The sequence below is a fragment of the Mesoplodon mirus genome (genome assembly GCF_964341445.2).
Source record: "Mesoplodon mirus genome assembly, chromosome: 1".
NCBI lineage: Eukaryota > Metazoa > Chordata > Mammalia > Artiodactyla > Ziphiidae > Mesoplodon > Mesoplodon mirus.
Window position 1 is genome coordinate 46,068,479 of NC_138976.1, and position 23,999 is coordinate 46,092,477.

At 43.4% G+C, this 23,999-nt stretch overlaps 1 protein-coding gene across 1 annotated transcript in view; it reads left to right on the top strand.

Moving 5' to 3' along the window:
• DCAF12 (DDB1 and CUL4 associated factor 12) overlaps nt 1–20,032 on the top strand; it is a 41,758-nt gene extending 21,726 nt beyond the window's left edge. The window contains exons 3-9 of the mRNA XM_082623309.1: nt 2,088–2,291; nt 3,362–3,422; nt 12,384–12,577; nt 13,561–13,626; nt 15,266–15,428; nt 17,235–17,413; nt 17,938–20,032. Of these exons, the coding sequence (XP_082479435.1) occupies nt 2,088–2,291; nt 3,362–3,422; nt 12,384–12,577; nt 13,561–13,626; nt 15,266–15,428; nt 17,235–17,413; nt 17,938–18,096 (1,026 nt within the window). The 3' untranslated portion in view covers nt 18,097–20,032. The remainder of the gene's footprint in view (nt 1–2,087; nt 2,292–3,361; nt 3,423–12,383; nt 12,578–13,560; nt 13,627–15,265; nt 15,429–17,234; nt 17,414–17,937) is intronic.
• The last annotated feature ends 3,967 nt before the right edge of the window (nt 20,033–23,999 follow it).

Consider the following 23,999-nt stretch of genomic DNA (forward strand, 5'->3'; position numbering starts at 1 on the left):
ACAAAGACCAGTTGTAGTTGTCTAGAGGAGAGAGGATGGAGAGGAAGGAGTCAACTGTAAGAATATTTAGGAGATAGTTTGGCAGGACTAGCTGGGATGATGGGAATGAGGGAGGAGGAGTCTAGAGTGAATCCCAGGCTTGTGTGACCAGGCAGATTTTGGTGGCATTAGATGAAATGAGCAATTTGGGGAGGAAGAATATTTGTTTTAGACACATTGAGTTTAAAAATGCCTGTCAGACACATCAGTGACTGTGCCTGTTAGGCAAGAGGGTCTGCCTTAAGTAGTTGTCAGGGCTTACAGATTCAGGAGTGGTTCCCCTCTCTCTACCTTCCCTTTTAAAATTTTTCCTCAGTCTCTACCTGGCGGTCTTGTTCTAGCTACTCCTCCTTTCCTTTTTCTATTTTAAATTTAAGGCTTACCTACTTTCTACTTTCATAGATCTTCCTGTGCAAGCAGTAGGTTACTTTATACAAAGATATAACATGATTTGGCTTCACTCTGAGAATTGCTGATAGGATTTTAAATGAACTACCTAGACTATGAGGTATATGAGGGCAGAGATCATTCCTAGTAGTTATATTTCTAGCACCTAGAACAATTCTTGGCATTTAGTTGGTGCTGAATCAGTGAGTGAATAAATGAATCATTGAATCACATAAAGAGTTTAATAATAATAGACACCAGGGACTTCCCTGGTGGCACAGTGGTTAAGCTTCTGCACTCCCAATGCAGGGGGCCCGGGTTCAATCCCTGGTAAGGGAACTAGATCCCACATGCATGCTGCAACTAAGAGTTCATGTGCCACAACTAAGGAGCTCATGTGCCGCAACTAAGGAGCCTGCGAGCCACAACTAAGGAGCCTGCCTGCCGCAACTAAGACCCAGCACACCCTAAATAAAAAAAAAAAAAAAAAAAAGACTCCACTGGGAATGCCCTTTGTCTAAGACTGATCTTTTCCATAAAGTATTTCTCTGAATTGAATTTTGGAGAGTGAAAAGGGGTCAGTTTGGTACGAAGTGGATAAGAGCATTTCAGCCAGAAGCAGCCGCATGAGCAAAGGCATGGTGGCACAAAACAGAATGTGTGATAGATAAGCAGTGAGATATGAATATCTCTTACCTTGTCATGTCTCAGGTCACTCTTGCAAACATGGTAATGTTTATAGGTATGTCTAATAGTGGTTATGATGTGTTTTGTTTATAAGTTTCTATGCATGGTTAGATAAGAATTAGTTATATAGGGACTTCCCTGGTGGTCCAGTGGTAAAGAATCCACCTTCTCCACTGCAATGAGAAGCCCGCGCACCGCAACGAAGAGCCCCCGCTCACCGCAACTAGAGAAAGCCCGCACTCAGCAAGGAAGGCCCAATGCAGTCAAAAATAAAATAATAAAATAAATAAAATGTTTTAAAAATCTTTAAAAAACAAAACAGAAAAAGAATCCACCTTCTAATGCAGGGGACACAGGTTCAATCCCTGGTCGGGAAACTAAGATCCCGCATGCCACAGGGCAACTAAGCAAGCTCACGCGCCTCAACAAGAGAGCCCATGTGCCACAAACTACAGAGCCCATGCACTCTGGAGCCCGCTCACCACAACTAGAGAGAAACCCGAGCAGACCATGCTCCATGAAGAAAAGATCTGGCATGCTTCAACAAGGATCCTGTGTGCCTCAACTAAGACCTGACGCGGCCAAAAAATATAAGGAAAATAAAGAAATAAAATAAATAAATAGAAAATAAAAGAGTTATATAAAATATGCTTGAACTGGTAGAAAACCTTTCATCAGGTTCATTAGAGCCATAATCCTCTTTGAAGCCATATTTGAATCCCAGGCAGAATTTACTTCTTCCTCTCTCTGTTTATGTAGCATATTATATCTATCTCTGTTATGCTTTCTTATTTACATGTTTCATTTGACTAGTGTCGCCCTGACCATGCATTTAATAATGCCCAGGGTCTAACGTAGTAGACATTAATTAAATGTTTGATGGGTAACTGAGTGAATGAATGGATGTTTGTACCCAGCGTTAGCCACACTGAAGAGAAACTGCATTCAGCTTCTTTATCCCTTTTCTCTTGTAGCTGTTTGTAGTGGATGTCCAGACAAGCCAGATCACCAAGATCCCCATTCTGAAGGACCGGGAGCCCGGCGGTGTGACACAGGGCTGTGGTATCCATGCTATCGAGCTGAATCCCTCTAGAACACTGTTAGCCACCGGAGGAGACAACCCCAACAGCCTTGCCATCTACCGGCTGCCTACACTAGATCCTGTGTGTGTGGGAGATGTAAGTCTCCTCAATAATTGTAGATAGAGGTAGCCTTGTTTTTTAACAGAGCCCAGTCCTCATCCCACAAGCCCCCCAGGAAGGGACAGTTTCCTCTAGACTTCTGCAGACTTGGGTTGGGGGTGCGTAATGGTGAGGTATGGGGTGGAGATTTCAGAGTTGGTATTCCACTCACCACAGGGAGGATCAGATATGTTGGCAGAGGGTATGTTTGATAAAGAGGCGAGCAGTACACCTCAGAGGCCATCAGCGGTGGGTTGGTGTTTGAGTCCACACCACAGTGGTTACACATCTCCTACTGCCCATAATCAGAAGGGTTTATGAAGTTATTCATTCAGCAACTGTTTTTTGACCCTTCTATGGCTGGTCATTGTTTCAGACACTAGGGACATAGCAGTGAATAAAACAAAGTCCCTACCCTCTTGAAGCCTGCACTCAAGTGAAGGGAGGCATATAAACCAACAAAAATGTACCAGCAGTATGTCAGAGTGTGATGAGTGCCATGGAGAAGAGTAGAGGCAGGCTAAAGGGAGAGAGCATGGTGGAGAATGCTATTTCAGAGGATAGTTGGGAGGGCCTCTTTGATAAGAATGACATTTGAGCAGGGGGACTTAAAGGAAATGAGGGTGCAAGCCATGCTGATGTCTGGAGGAAGAGAGTGCCAGACAGATGGAACAGCATAGAGGTCAGTTGTAGCTATAGTCCCAGGAAGCAAGGGGAGAGTGCGAGGAGGTGTGTTGGAGGGATGAGAGGTGGGTAATTGTGCGTAGGAACCACAAGTAGAACATCCAGAGATAGAATGCTAGAGCTGTGTGTCCACCGGCCATGTTTATTGTCCACAGGAATGCCAGTTTCATTCCAGCTTTGCGCTTCTCAAGACAGAAGTTAAAAATTGTGGGATCATTCCATTTGGGTTGAAATCACCAGAGATCAGAATTGTAATTTTTACAAAGATATTTTCAGTCAGACTCGTAAGCTTTTTAGGGGTGTACATTGTAATCCTTATTTTACTGATTTCTTTTTTTCCTTTTTTTTTCTCTCTCTGTACCTGTCACTCCCTCCTCTTGAAGGATGGACACAAGGACTGGATCTTTTCCATTGCGTGGATCAGTGACACTATGGCGGTGTCTGGTAAAATTGCCCTTTTGTAGGGAGTTCTGGTGTGGCAGGGAGGGAGGGAAGGTAGAAGTTGAAGAAGGAGAGTAGTGTGACTGGAAATAGCCCAGTAAACCGACCATCAGCCAGGGGCCAGGAAACCTTGTTCCTAATACTCTTTCTCCTGACTTACCATGTGACCTTGCGTAAGTCATTCCCCTTGTATATTCCTGATCTGGAAAGGGGAGGTACTAGCACACGTACTATTCATACTCTGCCTTGTTCCAAAGAGCCTGTGCATTGGCATGTTAGCCTCAACGGTTTTGTGGGGCTTCACTGAGACAGTAGTTGTGAAAGTGCTTTTGGAACAGTCGGTGTGCTCTGCAAAGTATTAGGAGCAACTGTCACTTTCTGTACAACTATGTAGTGTTGAGAAAGCTATATAGGATTGGGGGACTTTCTCTCCCAATGGTAGAACAGTCATAAAAAATACATGGAAATGAGTGTAGAGAAGATAATCTAGAGATACTCAAATGCTTTCTGAATACCCACAGCAGCCTAGAAAGTAGGCTCAGAGTGCCAACCAGTTTTGCTGGGTACGTATATGTAAAAATATAATCCCCCATTCCAGATTCCCAAATTTTTAGAAAAATTATAAGAGTTGCTAAATTAAGTACTTCATGTGTGTTGTCTCATAGAATCCTCAGAACAGTCCTAGAAGGTTTGCATTATGAGCCTCATTTCACAAATGAGAAAAGGTAGATTCTGAGAAGTTATAATTTGCCAAAGGCTACACAGGTGGTGAGAGATGGATTCAGGATCTGAATCCAGCTCTGAGTTCAAAGCCCATGCTTAGAACTGCTATGAACAAAGCTAAGGGAACATAAATGTTTCTTCTTTGGATTCTTTGCAAGGCAATAGAAAGCAGCCAGGAGGGAAAATAAATCTAATGGACAAGCATAGTCACAGTTCAAAATTACTCAGTAGTGGTTCAGAAGCTTTTGGATTCCCTGTCATTTCTCTCCCCAAGAAATGAGAGCTCCTTGAAGGCAAAGGCTGAATCATGTCACCTCTATAGGGGCTATCTGTATGACAGTAACTTGCACTAAGTGTGGTTGTTAGGAGCCAGGACGTGGCTTTTTCTGGGAGCTTCCCTTCTCTTTTTTCATATAGTCTGTGAGTATTCTATGTTTTTAGGCTGATAGCTTCCAAGTCTACATTTTGTGAACAGTATAGCAGATTTTAAGAATATTGGCTCTAAAACAGGAACAGATTCACAGATATAGAATACAAAGCTGTGGTTACCAAAGGGGAGAGGGAGGGGGGAGGGACAAATTTGGAGTATGGGATTAACCAATATAAACTACTGTATGTAAAATAGATAAGCAACAAGGATATACTGTATAGCAGGGGTCCCCAACCCCCAGACCGCGGACTGCTACCGGTCCGTGGCCTGTTAGGAACTGGGCCACACAGCAGGAGGTGAGCTGCGGGTGAACGAGCAAAGCTTCATCTGCCATTCCCTATTGCTCCCCAATGCTTGCATTACTGCCTGAACCATCTCCACTCACCCACCCTGCCACCCCCCGGCCCATGGAAAAATTGTCTTCCATGAAACCGGTCCCTAGTCCCAGCAGTTGGGGACTGCTGCACAGGGAATTATACCTAGTATCTTGTAATAACCTACAATGGAATATAATCTGCAAAAATACTGAGTCACTTTGCTGTACACCTGAAACTAATATAATATTGTAAATCAGCTATATTTCAATTTAAAAAGAATAAAGAATATTGGCTCTGAGTGAAAGACCTATATTCTGAAAACTGTAGAACATTTATGAAGGAGATTGAAGATGATACAAAGGAATGGAAAGATATCCCATGTTCTTGGATTGGAGGAATTAATATTGTTAAAATGTCTCTATTTCCCTAAGCAATCTACAGATTTAATGCCATCCTTATCAAAATACCCATGACGTTTTTCATAGAACTAGAACAAACAATCCTAAAATCTATATGGAATCACAAAAGACCCCAAATTGCCAGAGCAATCTTGAGGAAAAAAAGAACAAAGCTAGAGATAGCATGCTCCCTGACTTCAGACTAAACTACAAAGCTTTGGTCATCAAAACAGCATGGTAAGACTTCCCTGGTGGCACAGTGGTTAAGAATCCACCTGCCAATGCAAGAGACACGGGTTCGAGCCCTGGTCCGGGAAGATCCCACGTGCTGCGGAGCAACTAGGCCCATGCGCCACAACTGCCGAGCCTGCGCTCTAGAGCCCGCGTGCCAAGAGCCCGTGCTCAGCAACAAGAGAAGCCACTGCAGTGAGGTGCCCATGTACCGCAGCGAAGAGCAGCCTCTGCTTGCCGCAACTAGAGAAAGCCTGTGTGCGGCAACGAAGACCCAACGCAGCCATAAATTAATTAATTAAAAAAAAAACCCAGCATGGTACTGGAACAAAAAGAGACACATAGATCCATGGGACAGAACAGGGAGCCCAGAAGTAAACCCACACACTTCTGTCAATAAATCTATGACAGAGAATATACTATGGAGAAAAAACAGTCTCCAATGAAGAGCGGTGCTGGAAAAACTGGACAGCTACATGTAAAAGAGTGAAATTAGAACATTTTCTCACACCAATATGCAAAACTAACAAAATGGTTTAAAGACCTAAGTGGAAGACTGGAAACCATAAAACTCCTAGAAGAAAACATAGGCAGAACACTCTTTGACATAAACTGTAGCAATATTTCTCATATCTCTCTCCTAAGGCAAAAGAAACGAGCAAAATTAAGCAAATGGGACCTAATTAAACTTAAAATCTTTTGCATAGCAAAGGAAACCATCAACAGAACAGAAAGACAGCCTATGGAATGGGAGAAAATGTTTGCAAATGATATGACCAATAAGGGTTATCCAAAACATATAAACAGCTCATACAACTCAATATAAAAAAATAAACAACCCAATTAAAAATTGGGCAGAAAACCTGGATAGATATTTTTCCAAAGAAGATATACAGCGGCCAGCAGACACATGAGGAAATGCTCAAAATTGCTAATCATCAGAGAAATGCAAATCAAAACCACAGTGAGATAATAATCACTTCACACCTGTCAGAATGGCTGTTATCAAAAAGTCTTCAAATGTTGGTGAGGATGTGGAGAAAAGGGAACCCTAGTACACTGCTGGTAGGAACGTAAATTGGTGTGGCCATTATGAAAAACAGTATAAACGTTCCTCAAAAAACTAAAAATAGGGACTTCCCTGGTGGTCCAGTGGTTAAGAATCTGCCTTCGTTCAGAATCTGCCTTCCAATGCAGGGGACGTGGGTTTGATCCCTGGTCAGGGAACTAAGATCCCACATGCTTCAGGGCAGCTAAGCCAGCATGCTACAACTACTGAGCCCTCACACTCTAGAGCCCGTGCACCACAACTAGAGAGCCTGCGCGCCACAACTACTGAGCCCATGCGCCACAACTAGCGAGAGATCCGTGTGCCACAACGAAAGATCCTGTATGCCGCACCAAAGATCCCATGTGCCGCAGCTAAGACCCAACGCAGCCAAATAAATAAATATTTTTTTAATTTAAAAAAATTGAAAAAGAAAACCTAAAAATAGGACTACTATATGATCCAGCAATTCTACAGCTAGATATATATTTAAAGAAAATGAAAACCCTAATTCGAAAAAATACACGCACCCCAATATTCTTAGTAGCTTCATATGTAATAGTCAAGATATGGAAACAACCTACGTGTCTTATCGACAGATGAATGGATAAAGAAGATGTGGTACATATATACAATGGAATATTACTCAGCCATTAAAAAGAATGAAATAATGCCATTTGCAGCAACATGGATGGACCTGGAGGTTATCATCCTAAGTGAAGTAAGTCAGAGAAAGACAAATATCATACGATATTGCTTACATGTGGAATCAAAAAAACAACAACAAAAGTTCATACAAATGAACTTACTTACAAAACAGAAACAGACTCACAAACTTAGAGAATGAACTTATGGTTACCGGTGGGGAGGGATAGATTGGGAGTTTGGGATTGACATGTACACACTGCTATGTTTAAAATAGATAACCAGGGAATTCCCTGGTGGTCCAGTTGTTAGGACTCTGCAGTTTCACTGCAGAGGGTACAGGTTCAATCCCTGGTCAGGGAACTAAGATCCCACAAGCCACGTGGGTGGCCAAAAAAAAAAATAGAAAAATAAAATAGATAACCAACAAGGACCTACTGTATAGCACAGGTAACTCTGCTCAACATTCTGTAATAACCTAAATGGGAAAAGAATTTGAAAGAGAATAGATACATGTATATGTATAACTGAATCACTTTGCTGTAAACCTGAAACTAACATACTATTGTTAGTCAACTATACTCCAATATAAAATAAAAGTTTTTTAAAAAGATGTGGTATAGGGCTTCCCTGGTGGCGCAGTGGTTGAGAGTCCGCCTGCTGATGCAGGGGAAGCAGGTTCATGCCCTAGTCTGGGAGGATCCCACGTGCCGCAGAGCGGCTGGGCCCGTGAGCCATGGCTGCTGAGCCTGTGCATCCAGGGCCTGTGCTTTGCAGCGGGAGAGGCCACAGCAGTGAGAGGCCCGCGTACTGCAAAAAAAAAAAAAAAAAAAAAAGATGTGGTATATATACACAATGGACTATTACTCAGCCATTAAAAAAGAATGAAATTCTGCCATTTGCAACAACGTGGATGGACCTAGAGGGTATTATGCTTAGTGAAATAAGTCAGAGAAAGATAAACACTTTACTACTTATATGTGGAATCAAAAAAATAAATAAAATGAATGTATATAACAAAACAGAAACAGATTCACAGATAAAGAGAACAAACTAGTGGTTACCAGGGGGGAGAGGGAGGGGGCAAGATAGAAGTATGGAATTAAGAGATACAAAGTACTATGTATAAAATAAGCAACAGGGCTTCCCTGGTGGTGCAGTGGTTAAACATCCGCCTGCCAATGCAGGGGGCACGGGTTCAAGCCCCGGTCTGGGAAGATCCCACATGCCGCGGAGCAACTAAGCCCGTGCGCCACAACTACTGAGCGTGCGCTCTAGAACCTGTGAGCCACAACTACTGAAGCCTGTTCACCTAGAGCCTATGCTCTGCAACAAGAGAAGCCACCGCAATGAGAAGCCTGCGCACTGCAACGAAGAGTAGTCCCCGCTCGCCGCAACTGGAGAAAGCCCGCGTGCAGCAATGAAGACCCAACACAGCCAAAAATAAAATAAATAAATTTATAAAAATTAAATAAGCAACAAGGATATATTGTATGGCACAGGGCAATATGGTCATTATTTTATAATAACCTTAAATAGAGTATAAAAATAATGAATCACTGTGCTGTACACCTGAAACTAATATTATATTGTAAGTGAATTATACTTTAACGAAAAATTAAAATCTAAATGTTTGTGATAATTCTCATCTTCTACTGAGACTTTAATTATGATAATATAGAATACACCTTCCTTATAATCTGTAGAATCACTATAAATCAACATACACAACAAAAATCCTTCCATCAATGTACCTAATATATAATTTTGCCATCTAAATTGAGGAAATACAGCTTTGTAAAAGTACTAATCTTCAAATGCTCTGTTCTCCAAATTGTTACATATTGAAAGAAGCTGTGTTTCAGTTTCCTAATCATCAAAGTAAGTTAGTACACTTCCCTACCTTAGTGATGGAGTTGCTGTGTGACATACTGTTGACATATTACATGGTACACAACATCACATACAATTATGGAAGATAGAGAGTAAAAACACAGTATACATTTTATTTATTTATTTTTTAAAAATCCTCCCAGCTCAACCTTTCCATTTGTTCAAAGGCAGAACAACCACAGTGAAAGAAGCCCAGGAAGTGTGAGCTACTGATCTGTGCTTTTTTTTTTTTAATATTTATTTATTGGCTGTGTCGGATCTTAGTTGAGGCACACAGGATCTTTCATTGGCGCACGGGCCTCTCAGCAGTTACAGCACATGGGCTCTCTAGTGGCGCAAGAGCTCTAGAGCACCTGGGCTTAGTTGCCCTATGGCCTGTGGGATCTTAGTTCCCCGATCAGGGATCGAACCTGCATCCCCTGCATTGGAAGGCAGATTCTTAACCACTGGCTCAATAGGGAAGTCCCCAGTATACATTTTAAAACTAATATGTGCAGAGACAATTAACGAGGAGCCCAATTTGGAGGAGTGTTATACTATACAAATATTGAGAAACTGCCTCAAAATTTTGCAGTAAGCAGCTCAGTTGGAAATAGTTCTAACGTTCAGCTGTGCAGGAGGGCAGGGGACAGTGTTTCTCTTGGGGAGTTCCCTGGCAGTCCAGTGGTTAGGACTTCATGCTTCCACTGTAGGGGGCCTGGGTTCGATCCTTGGTCAGGGAACTAAGATCCCGCAAGCTGCATGGTGCGGCCAAAAAAAAAAAAAGTTTATTTTGAATTTTCAGTTATGCTTTGTTCACATCCAAATCAGGAATTTCATAATCTGGGAGGTCACATCATCAAGAAAGTCCAAATAGTTTTAAGTCAATGTAGATGTCTTGTTAAATTGGATATAAACAAGGTTTTATTATTTATAAAAAAGAGTGTTTGATGTACCATTAACAGTAGTTTTTGCTGCATTTTTAAAAAAAAGAGTATTGGCTCTGATAATAAAGATCTGAATTTGAATCCTGGTCTTACCACTTATTAACACAGAGGGCAAGTTATTTAAGCTTTTGAGACTTGGATTTCCTCATCTGTAACATGGATAATGATTATATATACTTCACAGGGTCATTGGGAAGATCAGATGAGTTAGTGCTTAGTGTCTGCCATATTGAAAATGCTCAATACTTGTTACCCAGTGTTAATGTTCAGACTTGATGATGAGCATCAACCCCTGAACATTCCCCTCAAATTCAGTGTATTCAAACTCATCATCTCCCTTCCAGAACCTCACCTCCCCCTGCCATTGACATATATTGGTAAATTCTCCTACCTCCCACCTAGGTGCACAGCCAGAGAACTAAGACTCTTCAGTCTCCTTAGATTACCAAGCCATGTTATTCTGTTTTCTAAAATATCTCTTATATCCATCAATTTCTTTTCTATCTTGTCTGCTTGGGTGCTCATCGTCTATCTTTTGAATTACCCCAATGTCCTTCCATATTTTCTCTCTGCCTCTAGTCTTGTCTCCTCCAATCTAATCTTCATGTTGCTGCCAGATTAGTTCTTAAAATAATTTTTTCTTTACTGTAAAAGTAATACATGTTTATTGTAAAAATTTTTTTTAATTCAAATAAACAAAAAAAGGAAAGAATTACCCACACAGTTTGTGCCCAGAGATAGTCACTGTTAACAATTTGAAATCAATCTTGCTAGTCTTTTTTCAGTACATATTTGAGTTGTTAAAATGGGATTATCAGTAGGTTAAAATGGGATCATATAGAGGGATGGATATATGTATAGATATATGATATGCCAAGTATAAGAAAATGTTGATAGTAGACTATAGGTGTAAGTATACAATTCATTGTAAAATTCTTTCAACATTTCAATATGCTTGAAATTTTTCATAATAAAACTTGTAGGGCTTCCCTGGTGGCGCAGTGGTTGAGAGTCCGCCTGCCGATGCAGGGCACACGGGTTCGTGCCCCGGTTCGGGAAGATCCCACATGCTGTGGAGCGGCTGGGCCCGTGAGCCATGGCCGCTGAGCCTGCGCGTCCGGAGCCTGTGCTCCGCAAGGGGAGAGGCCACAACAGTGAGAGGCCCACGTACAGCCAAAAAAAAAAAAAGCTATAAAACTTGTAGTTTTATTTTTTAAATTTGCATTATAAACCATACGTGGTTCTCTAGACGTGCCCTTCTCTCTGGCCTTTTCTAGATTTCACACATGATGAGCCCTCTGCTTTGAACCTTTGTCCACAAACCTTATGATACAAACAAGTTGGATGATATTTATCCCACGTTAGACAATTTTTACTGTGAACTAGTCAGGAGATTTGCAATGTGAGAAGGGCACCTTCTGGTCTCAAAGGAGTGTTGGCAGATAATGCTACTGGAAAGGAATTTGAAAACTTTTTTTATTGGTTATTTTATTTTATTTTTTAATTTATTTTTGGCTGAGTTGGGTCTTTGTTGCTGGGTGTGGGCTTTCTCTAGTTGTGGCAAGAGGGGGCTACTCTTTGTTGTGGTGCGTGGGCTTCTCATTGCGGTGGCTTCTCGTTGTGGAGCATGGGCTCTAGGCTTGCGGGTTTCAGTAGTTGAGGCTCACGGGCTCTAGAGCGCAGGCTCAGTAGTTGTGGCGCACGGGCTTAGTTGCTCCGCGGCATGTGGGATCTTCCCAGACCAGGGCTCGAACCCGTGTCCCCTGCATTGACAGGCAGATTCTTAACCACTGCACCACCAGGGAAGCCCAGAACAGTCATTCTTAATTCAGGGATTATAGTTCCTTCAAAAGGCCCATGAAGCTCCCTGAAACTGAGTGTGCAAGGTAGGTTTTTTGTGTATTTTTCTAGAGAAAGGGGTCTTTAACATTCCTAAGTCTGTCAGAGGGGTACATGACTCAGAAAATATTAAGCACCACTGATCTAGAGTGGAAGTTCCCAAACCCTATTGCCTAGTAGAAATCACCTATGCATGCATGCCCAAGTGACCTAAGCATTTGGCTTGGAAAATTACTGAGCTTTATCAAATGTATTCTCTCTTTTCAAAAGTCCCACCGACTACGTTACACTTAAAGGTTATATTTTAACTCCTACACTTCAGTTGAATCATCCTCTTGGTGTGGCTTTTAAAATACATACTGCTTTCTGTTTCAGTGTGGACCACCTGGCCAAGCTTCAGCACATGTGAGCATGGTACACAAAGAGCTAGACTAAGAAATCCCATTTGGCTTCTGTGGGATTGTCTCATGGAAAGTTGGATATGTCTGACATCTGTGGTTTCCTTGCCCTACAGGCTCACGCGATGGTTCTATGGGACTCTGGGAGGTGACAGATGATGTGTTAACCAAAAGTGATGCAAGGCACAATGTGTCACAGGTCCCTGTGTATGCTCACATCACTCACAAGGCCTTAAAGGACATCCCCAAGGAGGACACAAACCCTGACAACTGCAAGGTCCGAGCTCTGGCCTTCAACAACAAGAACAAGGTATGAGCTTGCCAAAGGTTCCCTGAAGCCTGTTCCTCTTGCTTCAGCTTCTTGGCTTATGTCTTGGGAGGTGCACTGTCCTTCTCCTTCTCCTTCCCCAAGTCAGAGCTTACTACATAACTCAGTTCTGAGCCCATGGAGCATCTCTTGAAGGCTGAGGGATGCTTAGTTATAATCTCCCTCTGAGAAAGATTATAACTGAAATTATGAAAGCCACCCCTTGCATTGAGTATTCTCTGGATGGTTCATATCTATTAGCCTCTCATAGTTTCCCCAGCGCCACTCTGATTTGACTGTCTCTCATTTGCACATGATCTTGCCGGTGCTCTATTTTGGGTGTGATTTTCTTACATGCAGTCACTTTCTTCTCTCGTATTCAGTTTCTTTTCATTCTTTACTGCCTCTTCTCAACACTGCCATCAAGTCTTAACTTAATCATTTGAGTCAGATCTGAAACTGCTGGGCTATTAAGTAGAGTGTTAGTATGGAGACCCAGAGCCAGAAGAGAAGAAGGGCTCTTTTCCCAAAATTTGATTCAGGCCACAATTTGAGGGGTAGTTCCCTTAGCCGCCTCCTATCTCTCATCCATATTTATGGGTTAGGGGTAGACTTATCTCTCCCAGCTTAGACCCTCTACTTATAGAAGCTCTCACACTGAGACTTACAAAACTGTTTTTCATGTGCATGCTCTGCTCTAACTATCAAACAGGATGTCATGTGTATGATTGTATAGTATGGGCTTTTTTAACCATGGGTGCCTGTGTTCAAACCAGGACTTGCTTCTTGGGTTCTGTCAAGAAGCAGCCTTGCTTTAATATGCTGTACAGCTGCATTTTGTAGGGTAAAATGATGGGCTGATAATCCCTGGCACCATCATAGGATAGGAGTGAGTAATGGGAGGACCCCAACCTGCAGAGTCTTCCCCTGCTTACTGTTATATATTAGTTGCTGTGAGTATAACCTGTTTTTCATTGCTCTTGCAGGAATTGGGAGCAGTATCTCTGGATGGCTACTTTCATCTCTGGAAGGCTGAAAATACACTGTCTAAGGTGTGATGAACATGACTTAGTAGTTTCACCTTATAGTTAAAATACTTTAATCCTCCCTAAACTTTTTCATTCTTGTCTAAAGCACAAATTCTCCAAGAGTCTGGGCATGTGATTGCATAGTGTGTGAAATTCTGAGTCTGGCCTGCCCCTCTTAAAAGTCTTTTAAAGAAGTCAGAGGGAGGGCTTCCCTGGTGGCACGGTGGTTGGGAGTCCGCCTGCCGATGCAGGGGACGCGGGTTCGTGCCCTGGTCCGGGAAGATCCCCCATGCCGCGGAGCGGCTGGGCCCGTGAGCCATGGCCACTGAGCCTGCGCATCCGGAGCCTGCACATCCGGAGCCTGTGCTCCGCAACCGGAGAGGCCACAACAGTGAGAGGCCCGTGTACCGCAAAAAAAAAAAAAAAAAAAGAAGTCAGAGGGAACCCAGTAGAAACTATGTTAGCAGTTGATTGGAGTAACATGTACAGGATAATCTATGCATTTCCATTACCCAACAATAAGAGATCTGTCTATTTCCTGTGAAATAATTAATTTAGAACAACTTACAGCAATTTTATGACAGGGATACTGGCAAACTGAGTAAAATTTTTATGCTCTTCAGAGAAGGTGAAAATGACTGATTAAACTAATGTCCAGAACTGGAAAAAAGAAAAAGAAAAAAAAGAGTCAGAGGGGGTGATTCTTTCACATTGCAAAGACTTGCTGAGAGACTCCTTTAACTAGCAGTCTTCCAATCCACAGTGCATTTAAGTATTTGCTTATGGATTACTGACTATTTGCAATATTGTGAGGGCAGGAAAAACCTAAATGTTAGGAGCCATTGGCAACCGAAGATCAATTAAACTAAGAGTAATCCTCTCTAAAATAATCATGTAAGGTATGGATTTAATTTACAATATTTGCAAGCACCTTTTGCCTAAAGTTAAACCTACGCGTGGATCGTTTGTCCTCTTCTTGTCCCAGAGGCCTTTGCTGCTTATAACTTCTATGATAGACTGTTTTTCAAGAGGAAGCAGAGCTCCAGGAATTATTGATTTCCTTCATGTCACAGTAGCCTTTGAGCTCCAACTGACCTTGCTTGGTGCTTTATGTTCAGTAGCCACTGAGGATTGGCTAAATGACAAGGATCCAGGGTTAAGGCTGATTGGGGTTACCTGGGGTTGAGCAGTCCCACGAGTGTGCTTTCTATAGTGTACAACTCCCATACAGTTGGGGAGTTAGGCTGAGGGTAGCCAGAAGTCAGCCCCTTTACCTGAAGATCAGTGAGAAGGGTAGTGGCTCTTCCCAGCAGAGAGAACAGAGTGGGACCTTGGCTTTAGTGCCCTGGGGTTATCCCTGGAAACAGCCTGTGTTTTTTGGCCTTTCTCTCTGCTTCTGATTATTTAATTCGAGCTTGACCTTTTTCCCTAACTGGTCCTCTTCAGTACCTAGATCTTGTTTAGTATCATCATTCTTTCTTTCTCTTACATACATAGGGGTGGAGCAGTATGTTATTTCCTTAATTGGGACATGTCTTTTTGTCTGTGACTTTGTTTGTCTGGTATATGAGGAAAGCCCACAGAGGTGGGCATCTAAGAACAATGCCCTGCCGTGTGCTTTCTGGTAATGCCATGGGTGCATCTCTTCTCTCTCTGTTTTCAGCTCCTCTCCACCAAACTGCCATATTGCCGTGAGAATGTGTGCCTGGCCTATGGTAGTGAGTGGTCAGTGTATGCAGTGGGCTCCCAAGCTCATGTCTCCTTCTTAGATCCACGGCAACCATCATACAACATCAAGTCTGTCTGCTCCAGGGAGCGAGGCAGTGGTAAGAGGCCCCCGTGTGCCCCTCAGGCTTACAGCTGCGTTGTGAATGGGTTTTGACCTTCAGTTTCAATATTGGTTTCCAAACAAATATGGTGATCTTTATGGAACCTGGTGGAGGTGTTTGGTGACACAGAGGGGAGATTGAATACCTGCATACAGCAGCAAAGCTTCAAACACCGCACACAAATGTGTGGCCACAGAAGCCTTTGATGGAAACCAATAGTCAGCGTATTGGTGGTTTCCTTGTTCTTCCACAGAGCCCTACTCCTTGTGGTAGTTTTTTGCTGGGACCCTACCTGAACTATAAAATTGTTTTATGCTAAGGGATGATGTGGTGGGGTGAGGAGGATTTTACAGAGGGTCATGAGGAAACTTTTGGGGGTGATAAATATGTTATTTTGATTGTGGTGGTGGTGTCATGGATATATACATATATTAAAACTTCAAATTGTATAACCTTGAATATGTGCAGTGTATTCTATGTCAGTTATACCTCAATAAAGCTGAAGAAAATATTCAGTTTAGTTCTTACCCACTGGGTGAATTAGGCTTCAGGCCCCCCCGCCTCCCAATCTTTAATAGCATATTCTCTCCGAGGGCACCCTCATTCTTCACTGAGGAATAAAAAGAGACTTACGTTTGTACTGTACTTTAAGATTTCAGAATACCTTTGTCTGACATCTCATTTCATCTTACCAAGAACCCTGTGGGAAGCAGTTTACATCCCATTTTATAGATGAGGAGACTGAGACCCAGATTGGTTAAATAACTTGCCAAACACCACACAGGTTGGAGGGGGAACAGCCAGGGACCAGAATCCAGGTTGTCCAACTTAACAAAGTGTGTTTCCTTCTTCATCTGACATTGTCCCCCTTCTCATGCAAAAATGTGGCTACGTTATCCTGGGAGTCCTAAAAGGCACAGTATCTTCTCTCTTTCAAGTAGTACTTATATTCATGTAGATGCTGCAGTTTTGGCCATTGTTTTAGATTTGTTTTCAGTTATTCTTGAAATACATTTCAGAACAGAGAGAATAATGTGTGTAAGGAAAGTAGTAAGGGAAAGAATAAATAGTCTTGGCCGGAATGATGTCTGCAATGAAGTTTTAAGAGATTTTGGTTACTGTTACAGGAGCAGCTTGCAAACCTAATAAGGAAATATTGATTTCACACATATTAGTGAGCACCTCTTTTGTACTTAGAGACACCTTCACATCCCATGCACTTATCTGATCCACAGATGCAGCAAATGTATTTTCCCTGTGACCCAAAGTGATTAGGTGACTTGTCTTAAAGTCACAGGTGAGAGACAGTGCTCCTTTGAGTGCTTCAGTTCTAGGCTGTTTGCCACTCTCATAACACACTTAATACCAGATAAAGACCTCTTGCAGTGCCATGGTAGTGGTTTTAGGTCAAATACAAGAAAGTCCTTGTTAATGTAATGATTTTTAAATATGCAGATTACCCTCAGTTTCAGTATGGGTTGGAAACATATAATGGAGAAGAACTTAGAGTTATGAAAGGTGACTTCAGAGTGAGTCGAGGGGAGGCAAGCAGGTTCAGGGCATACTTACAGTCTTGGACCCAAAGCATCTTGGGCATCATCAGGCATTTGGTACTTCTGAGGCTTACAGGAAGGCTCCTGTTAGTGTGTGGATGGGCAGTGTGGCATCGGGGTTCTCTGGCTTGTGCGTGAGCTAGGTCTGCCTTGGGAAAGGCGCTGTGGTATTTAGGAGTGCCATGTGAACTCAGTGTCAGAGAGGTTCAGGCTAGCAGACCTGACTGCCCTTTACTTTTCTCTCTCTCAGGTATCCGGTCAGTGAGCTTCTATGAGCACATCATCACTGTGGGCACAGGGCAGGGCTCCCTGCTATTCTATGACATCCGAGCTCAGAGGTTCCTGGAAGAGAGGCTCTCAGCTTGTTATGGGTCCAAGCCCAGACTAGCAGGGGAGAATCTGAAACTAACGACTGGCAGAGGCTGGCTGGTGAGTAAGCCCATGCCTCACATGGTTACTGGACAGTGACGGAAAAGTTGTATTCACTTACCCACCCACTCCCACCCCCACTGACACACCACCTACCACATAGTTTTTCACTAGTAAGAGACACTCCTTGGAGCAGAGAAAGGCACTTTCCCTTGGTTTTGTTTTTGTGTCTGCATGTCTGTGGGAGAACAGGCCCAGTAAGACACACCGGTTGGCCCAGGATAACCCCCAGGTGATAATAGGGCTGGAAGGAGAGGAACCTCCCACTGAAGCTGCCAGTGAATTCTGAAAGCATTTGGTTCCAGCAGTCCTGAGAAGACCTTCAGTTTGCGTAGCAGTTCTTCAGCCTGCTTGGCTCCTCCCTAATGTTCATTTGGAAAAATGGGGCTCCAAATCCCATGAGCACCAGTCTCCTGTATAGATACAGAACCCTCTCCTCTTAAGGAGCCCAGAAAGCATTCTTGTCCCTTCTTTCCCTTTTCTTCCCCACGGCGAGTGCTCACAGAGTCTCTTATTTCCCACAGAATCATGACGAAACCTGGAGGAGTTACTTTTCGGACACTGATTCCTTCCCCAACGCTGTCTACACGCACTGCTATGACTCGTCCGGAACGAAGCTCTTCGTGGCAGGAGGGCCCCTCCCTTCAGGACTCCATGGAAACTACGCTGGGCTCTGGAGTTAACGGCAACTACGTCTCTCCCAGAACGCACAGAAATTCACTAACTTCCATCCTCAGTTTCCATTTCTTATTTTGATTTTTTTCCAGTTGTGTGAGTCCCTCATATTTTAGTGGGAACACCAGAGTTTGCCTATGGTTTAGGCACTTGACAGGAAGAACCTCTGTACAGAAATCTAAAGGGTTTTCCTTCTTTTTTTTTCCTTTTTTCCCTTTTGGTAAACAGAATTTTACTTTACTATCTTTTTTCTTTCTGGCTTCTCAACCAGACATTGTTGTTAATTCCTCTTTATATTTTTTCTTTAAGTGACACACAGTCTCCCCTCTCTGGCTTCTTTAGGTTGACATAGTCATTCTCACCCTTACTTCACTCTTGAGAGCTGGGGCTCCTTTATAATTATATGGTTGCTGTCAGACTTTCTGTGAAAGTTTGGGGGCTGTGTGTGTGTGTGTGTGTGTGAACTTGTGTGCCTGCAAGTACCGTTTGTCACTGAAATTATCTGGAGTGAGGATTACTGTAATTAAAATATTTATAAAAGAAACAACTATATTCACAGAGTCCAGCTTTGGGACTAGTTTTTATCTTGTTTTGTAAAGTCTAACAACACTGATTATAGGAAGTAAAAATAGAAAGGAAAACAAATCACCAGTAGGAAACCCTCTGAGTTAGATTGAAAGCTTCCTGGGGACTCATGCCAGGACTCCAAAGTAATCCATCTCCCACCTGCCTTCCCATCTGTGTGCCCCCCAGGTGAGAACATTTCTGTGTATATGTCACTTCCACTTCAGTTTCCCATCTGGTTAAATCAATGGCCACTCCCACAAAACATCAGGGTCTCCATCCAAGATGCAACTCTGGAGGCTACAGAAGCCTTGGTAGGACTTGGTAAAAAGAATCTCCATCCAAACCTCCCTCTCCCTCCTCTCAAGTAAGACCTGATCTGGTTTCTCAGGGGCCTGGAGCTGAGGGCCTCAAGTTTGCTAAAATTCACGTACTCGGTCCCCTTGGCTTTGGGGAGAAACTTCTTTGCCTTTCTTCTAATCTCCCCAGTGGGTTTTGCTTTTGTTTTCTAAATTGGGTTTAGTTCTGGAGGGTGGGGATGAACAGGGGATTTATCTGTGTGTAATGAGTGCTTCCTGTGTGTCATGTTTGTTTTTCTTAGTACAGTGGAGCCACTCTGTTGGCTCAGCCCTGGGATGGTGATGGGGTGGCCTACAGCCAACAGTGGTGTGCATGTAAAGCATCTATGTGATTAGTAGTTTGTTCCTCCCTCGGACTGTCTGTTTAGTCTGTGGTTTTTAAACTTGCAGGCAACTGACCGTGATGTCCAGTTACTCCTTGCTTTTTATGCATCATTTTGCAGATAATAGCTGTTCCCACCCACAAACTCCTCCACCATTCTAAAAACATACTCTGCTTCTGTCAGCAGCCCATTCTGGGGAAAGGAAGTCACATTCCTGCACTCTCATTTCTAAGTTGCTTTCCCCGTTATCCCCCTCTGCTCTGGTAGTAAGTGGGGAGATTGAAAACAAAGAGTGTCTTCTCCCTGGTGATGCGGGCTGGTGCGGGGGGAGACAGCAGGTCCACCCTGTCTTGCTGTGGTACAAGGCATACACCACAGGTCTAGAACTCTCATCTTCCAACCTAGAGAAATAGGTGCTATAAAACAGGGAATTAAGCAAACTGCTGGATGCTACAGATCTTTTAATTGTTTTAATTTTTTTCTATTGTTAAACTACAAGCTGTAGATTTCTTAGTTCTCACAGAACTCATTTTAAACCTACTTGTATAAAAAAAAAAAAATCTTAAGTAGGATGGTTTGTACTGTTGCCAGACCCTCTTCTGTGATGGGTAATGCGTTTGATTGTTTGAGATTTTGTTTTTAAAAACGTAGCACTTGACTTTTTGCCAAGTAAAAAAAATAAATGAATATTATTCCAATGCAAAGTTTGAGTATGTATAGCCAAGAGACAGCAGGAAAAAGGCCCCTAATGTCTGGTTGGAAGGTCAGCTTGGGGTGCTTGGATTGCTTGGAGCAGAAGAACACAGGAGTTCCCTCAAGGGTAAAGGCAGGTCAAGGGCAAACACACAAACACTAAGACCTGCTTGCTCCTTGTCCCCAGCCCTGGCCCAAGATCAGTTGCTCTGGAGTCCAGTTGAGAGTGGGTATTCCCAGGGGAAGTCGTGCGGTACTTGGAGAGAAAAACAGACTGACGATGAGGGAGCGTGCTAGTCCTTGCTCTGAATGACTGTGGATGTGAGCAACGTGACCAGCTCCTCTTACATGAACCAGGGTTAGTTAGGCCCCATCTGCTTCAGTGGCAGGGCCCTGAGAATGACTGTGATAGTGCCCTGGGAACAGTATCATTTTTTTGAAGTTGGAACCATAGATCCTAGCTTTAAGAGGAGGATGCAGTGTCCATAGTGAGTGATGCTCTTCCCGGAAGCTGCTTGGGGCTGTAGCTGAGAGAAAGGCAGGCTGCTGAACCCTACCAGTCTCCTCAGTCCTCTCTGGGAGACCCATCAGGGCTGGGCCACAGAGCCAGGCAAGCTGAATACAGCTGCCCTTAGAGACTGATTCAGAACGTGACTCATACAGGCACCTACCTATATAATCAAAGGCTGCAAAATAGGAAGGGGGAAGTGAATGAGTTGAAGCAAGTGAGAGGGCTTCCTAGAGGAGAAGAGTTACATTTGGAAAAGGACTGGAATTGGCCTTTCCCAAAATGAGATTTTCAGAATCCCCAATCCATGGAACAGTAATTGGTGTTTGCAAAATGCTCCATGGTCAAATTATTTTAGGGAAATGCAGATTAAAACAGACATGCTTCTCACAACCTGAGGTTTGGGGTTACCATGGGACTTAATGCGCATGAAACGTGCTCAGAGAAAGGTGACGCAGGATGTGGGGAGGGCCTGGCCTGGACCTCTGGCCTCTGTGGAATCTTGGCCCTGCTCTCACTTTCCAACCAGACTTTGCAGCAAAGTGTGTATCACAGAAGGGCTTTGTGGACTTTATGTGGTCCCTCCCTTTCCTGCCAGCAGTCCTTACTCCCAGGCCATGAAAGAACTTCCTTGTTCTCAGGCGCATGCCTCATTCCAGATGGGCTGCTGGCTCCACCCATCATCCTTTGGGTCCTTTTGCAGAAGTCTTTGGAACCTCATTTATGCCCCAGGTTCCCTCATGCCTGCCACTTCCGAGTTGATTAGTATTAATCTGGTCCATGAAATTAATTAACTAGGGCTTCCCTGGTCGTGCAGTGGTTAGGAATCCGCCTGCCAATGCAGGGGACACAGATTCGAGCTCTGGTCAGGGAAGATCCCATATGCTGTGGAGCAAATAAGCCCGTGTGCCACAACAACTGAGCCTGCGCTCTAGAGCCCACGTGCCACAACTATTGAAGCCTGCGCGCCTAGAGCCCGTGCTCCGCAGCAAGAGAAGCTACCGCAACGAGAAGCCTGCGCACCACAAGGAAGGGTAGCCCCCGCTCGCCGCAACTAGAGAAAGCCTGCATGCAGCAACAAAGACCCAATGCAGTCAAAATAAATAAATTTATCTTTTAATTAATTAACTTAATTTTCTATTAAATTTATTAGTGTTCCTAATAAAGCTAAAGATTGCCAGTCCAGGGCTCTCTGATCCCATACATTTCCTAGAGCAGGTACCCAGGAAAAGTAAGGCATGGTGTCAAGACCCGTGGCTTAGGATTGGGGGGGGGTGTCAATCTTGTAAGATCCTATGACCCAAGTGTTTTTTTCCTTCCTTTTCAGTTGGCTGGTGTCTGGGAGACAACAATGTGGAGGGGAAAGGGGGGAAGAGGAACACTCAATGTTTCTTGCTTTTAGCCACATCTCATTTCATGCTATTGTGCTGAAATGGCTGGAAGACTTGGGAAGGTAGAAACGTGGGCTTCTAATTCTGGAATTACTGATGAAGACAAAAGAAAATTCAGGTTTGTTAGCTTGGTTCTCCTGCCCTCATTTCAGCTCCTCCAAAGAATATTCTAGAGAAACAAATGTGAGAAATTTGTTTCTAAACTACCACTAGAGAGAGAGGTGTGAACTGAACTCAAGATGGGACTGTAAACTCATGATTCAGCTCTCCAAGACAGGTATGAGCTGTCCTCTTAAACTCCCCCTGGGGTTGAGCCTCACATCTGAACATTCCTCTTGATTAGTGCGTAATTGCCAAAATCAGAATTTTTTAAAGATTATAATACTCATTAACTGAGCTCAGAGTCACATGTTTACTGCGTTGCTTGTTAAGCAGTATTCAGAGCTGTAATGAACATCCCTAGTACTAAGAACAGGAAGAAAACAAATGATCAACTCCCATCTTAAAGAAAATAAACTTCCCTTACTCATAGCTACTTTTTTCTTAGCTGGTGACAGCCTGGACAGAGGACTGGAAAAAATGATGCAGCTTCTTTTGTCTCCAGGGTCAAGGCCGTTTGTTGATGCATAGAACACTGTGCTGGGGTATGTTGGCCTGAGGAGTGGCTGTTTGGGCCGTGTAATGTGTTGCTTGCCCAAAAAACATCCTTAACTACCACCACTGCAGCTCTCTGCTCCCAGGCCCTTCTGCTAGAAACACAGAATTATTGTGCCAATCACCATGCTTAAGTTCCCACCATTAGCCCTTTCTTTTTTCTTGAGGAAGGGGGATGTTATATTACCTAATTAAAGATACTAAAAAAAAAGAGAGAGACTTTCCTGGCAGTCCAGTGGTTAAGACTCTGCGCTCCCAGTGCAGGGGGCCCAGGGGTTCAATCCCTGGATCCCTGGTTGGGAAACCAGCATGCCTCATGGCATGGCACCCCCCCAAAAAAAAAGATACTATTGCTCTTCCCTGGAGGAGGTAAATTCATGCCACCCCCAAATGCCAATTGCTCAAGGTAAGTGTGGACTGAAAGGGGAGGATATGGGTTCAGTTATACATCTACTGCTGCTGCTCATGAGCATGACTTTAAACAAGTCTTTTCCCCTCTCTGGACATCATTTTTCTTTTTAATCTTATACGATGAGGACAGGAGTTCAAATTAGACATTGGATTTCCTGGATCCACAACAACTATTCTAATGGTGCAGGGAAGGCTAAGAAGAATAGGCAGTGATCCTCAAGCAGTTTGTCCTCAAAGCAGGTAAATATAGCAGGTTTGTTAAATGAATCTTATTTTCCTAACGGTTTCCAGTAAAACATTGGGAATTGTAGGTTGAATAGTGTTGCCGCAAAATTCAAGTCTACCAGAAGAACCTCAATGTAACTTTAATTGGAAATAAGGTCTTTGCGGATGTAATTAGGGGAAGGATTAAGATGGGCTCATAATGGGTTAGGCTAGGCCCTAACTCCAATGAGAGTGTCCTTATGAGACAGAAAAGGACGTACAGGGACACACAGAGAAGATGACCTGAAGACAGAAGGAGATTGGAGTGATGAATTTATAAGCCAAAGAATGCCAGGAGCCACCAGAAGCTGGAAGAGTCAAGGAAAGAGTCTCCCTTAGAGCCTTGCGAAGGATTGTGGCCCTGTTGACACCTTGATTTTGGATTTCTGGCCTCCAAAACTGTGAGGGAATGAATTTCTGTTTTGTTTTTTTTTTTTTTTTTTAAGATTTTATTATTTACTTATTTTTTAAATATGTGGTCTTAATTATTTATTTATTTTTATTTTTGGCTGTGTTGGGTCTTCGTTTCTGTGCGAGGGCTTTCTCTAGTTGCGGCGAGCGGGGGCCACTCTTCATCACGGTGCGCAGGCCTCTCACTGTCGCGGCCTCTCTTGTTGCGGAGCACAGGCTCCAGACGCGCAGGCTCAGTAGTTGTGGCTCACGGGCCTAGTTGCTCCACGGCATGTGGGATCTTCCCAGACCAGGGCTCGAACCCATGTACCTTGCATTGGCAGGCAGATTCTC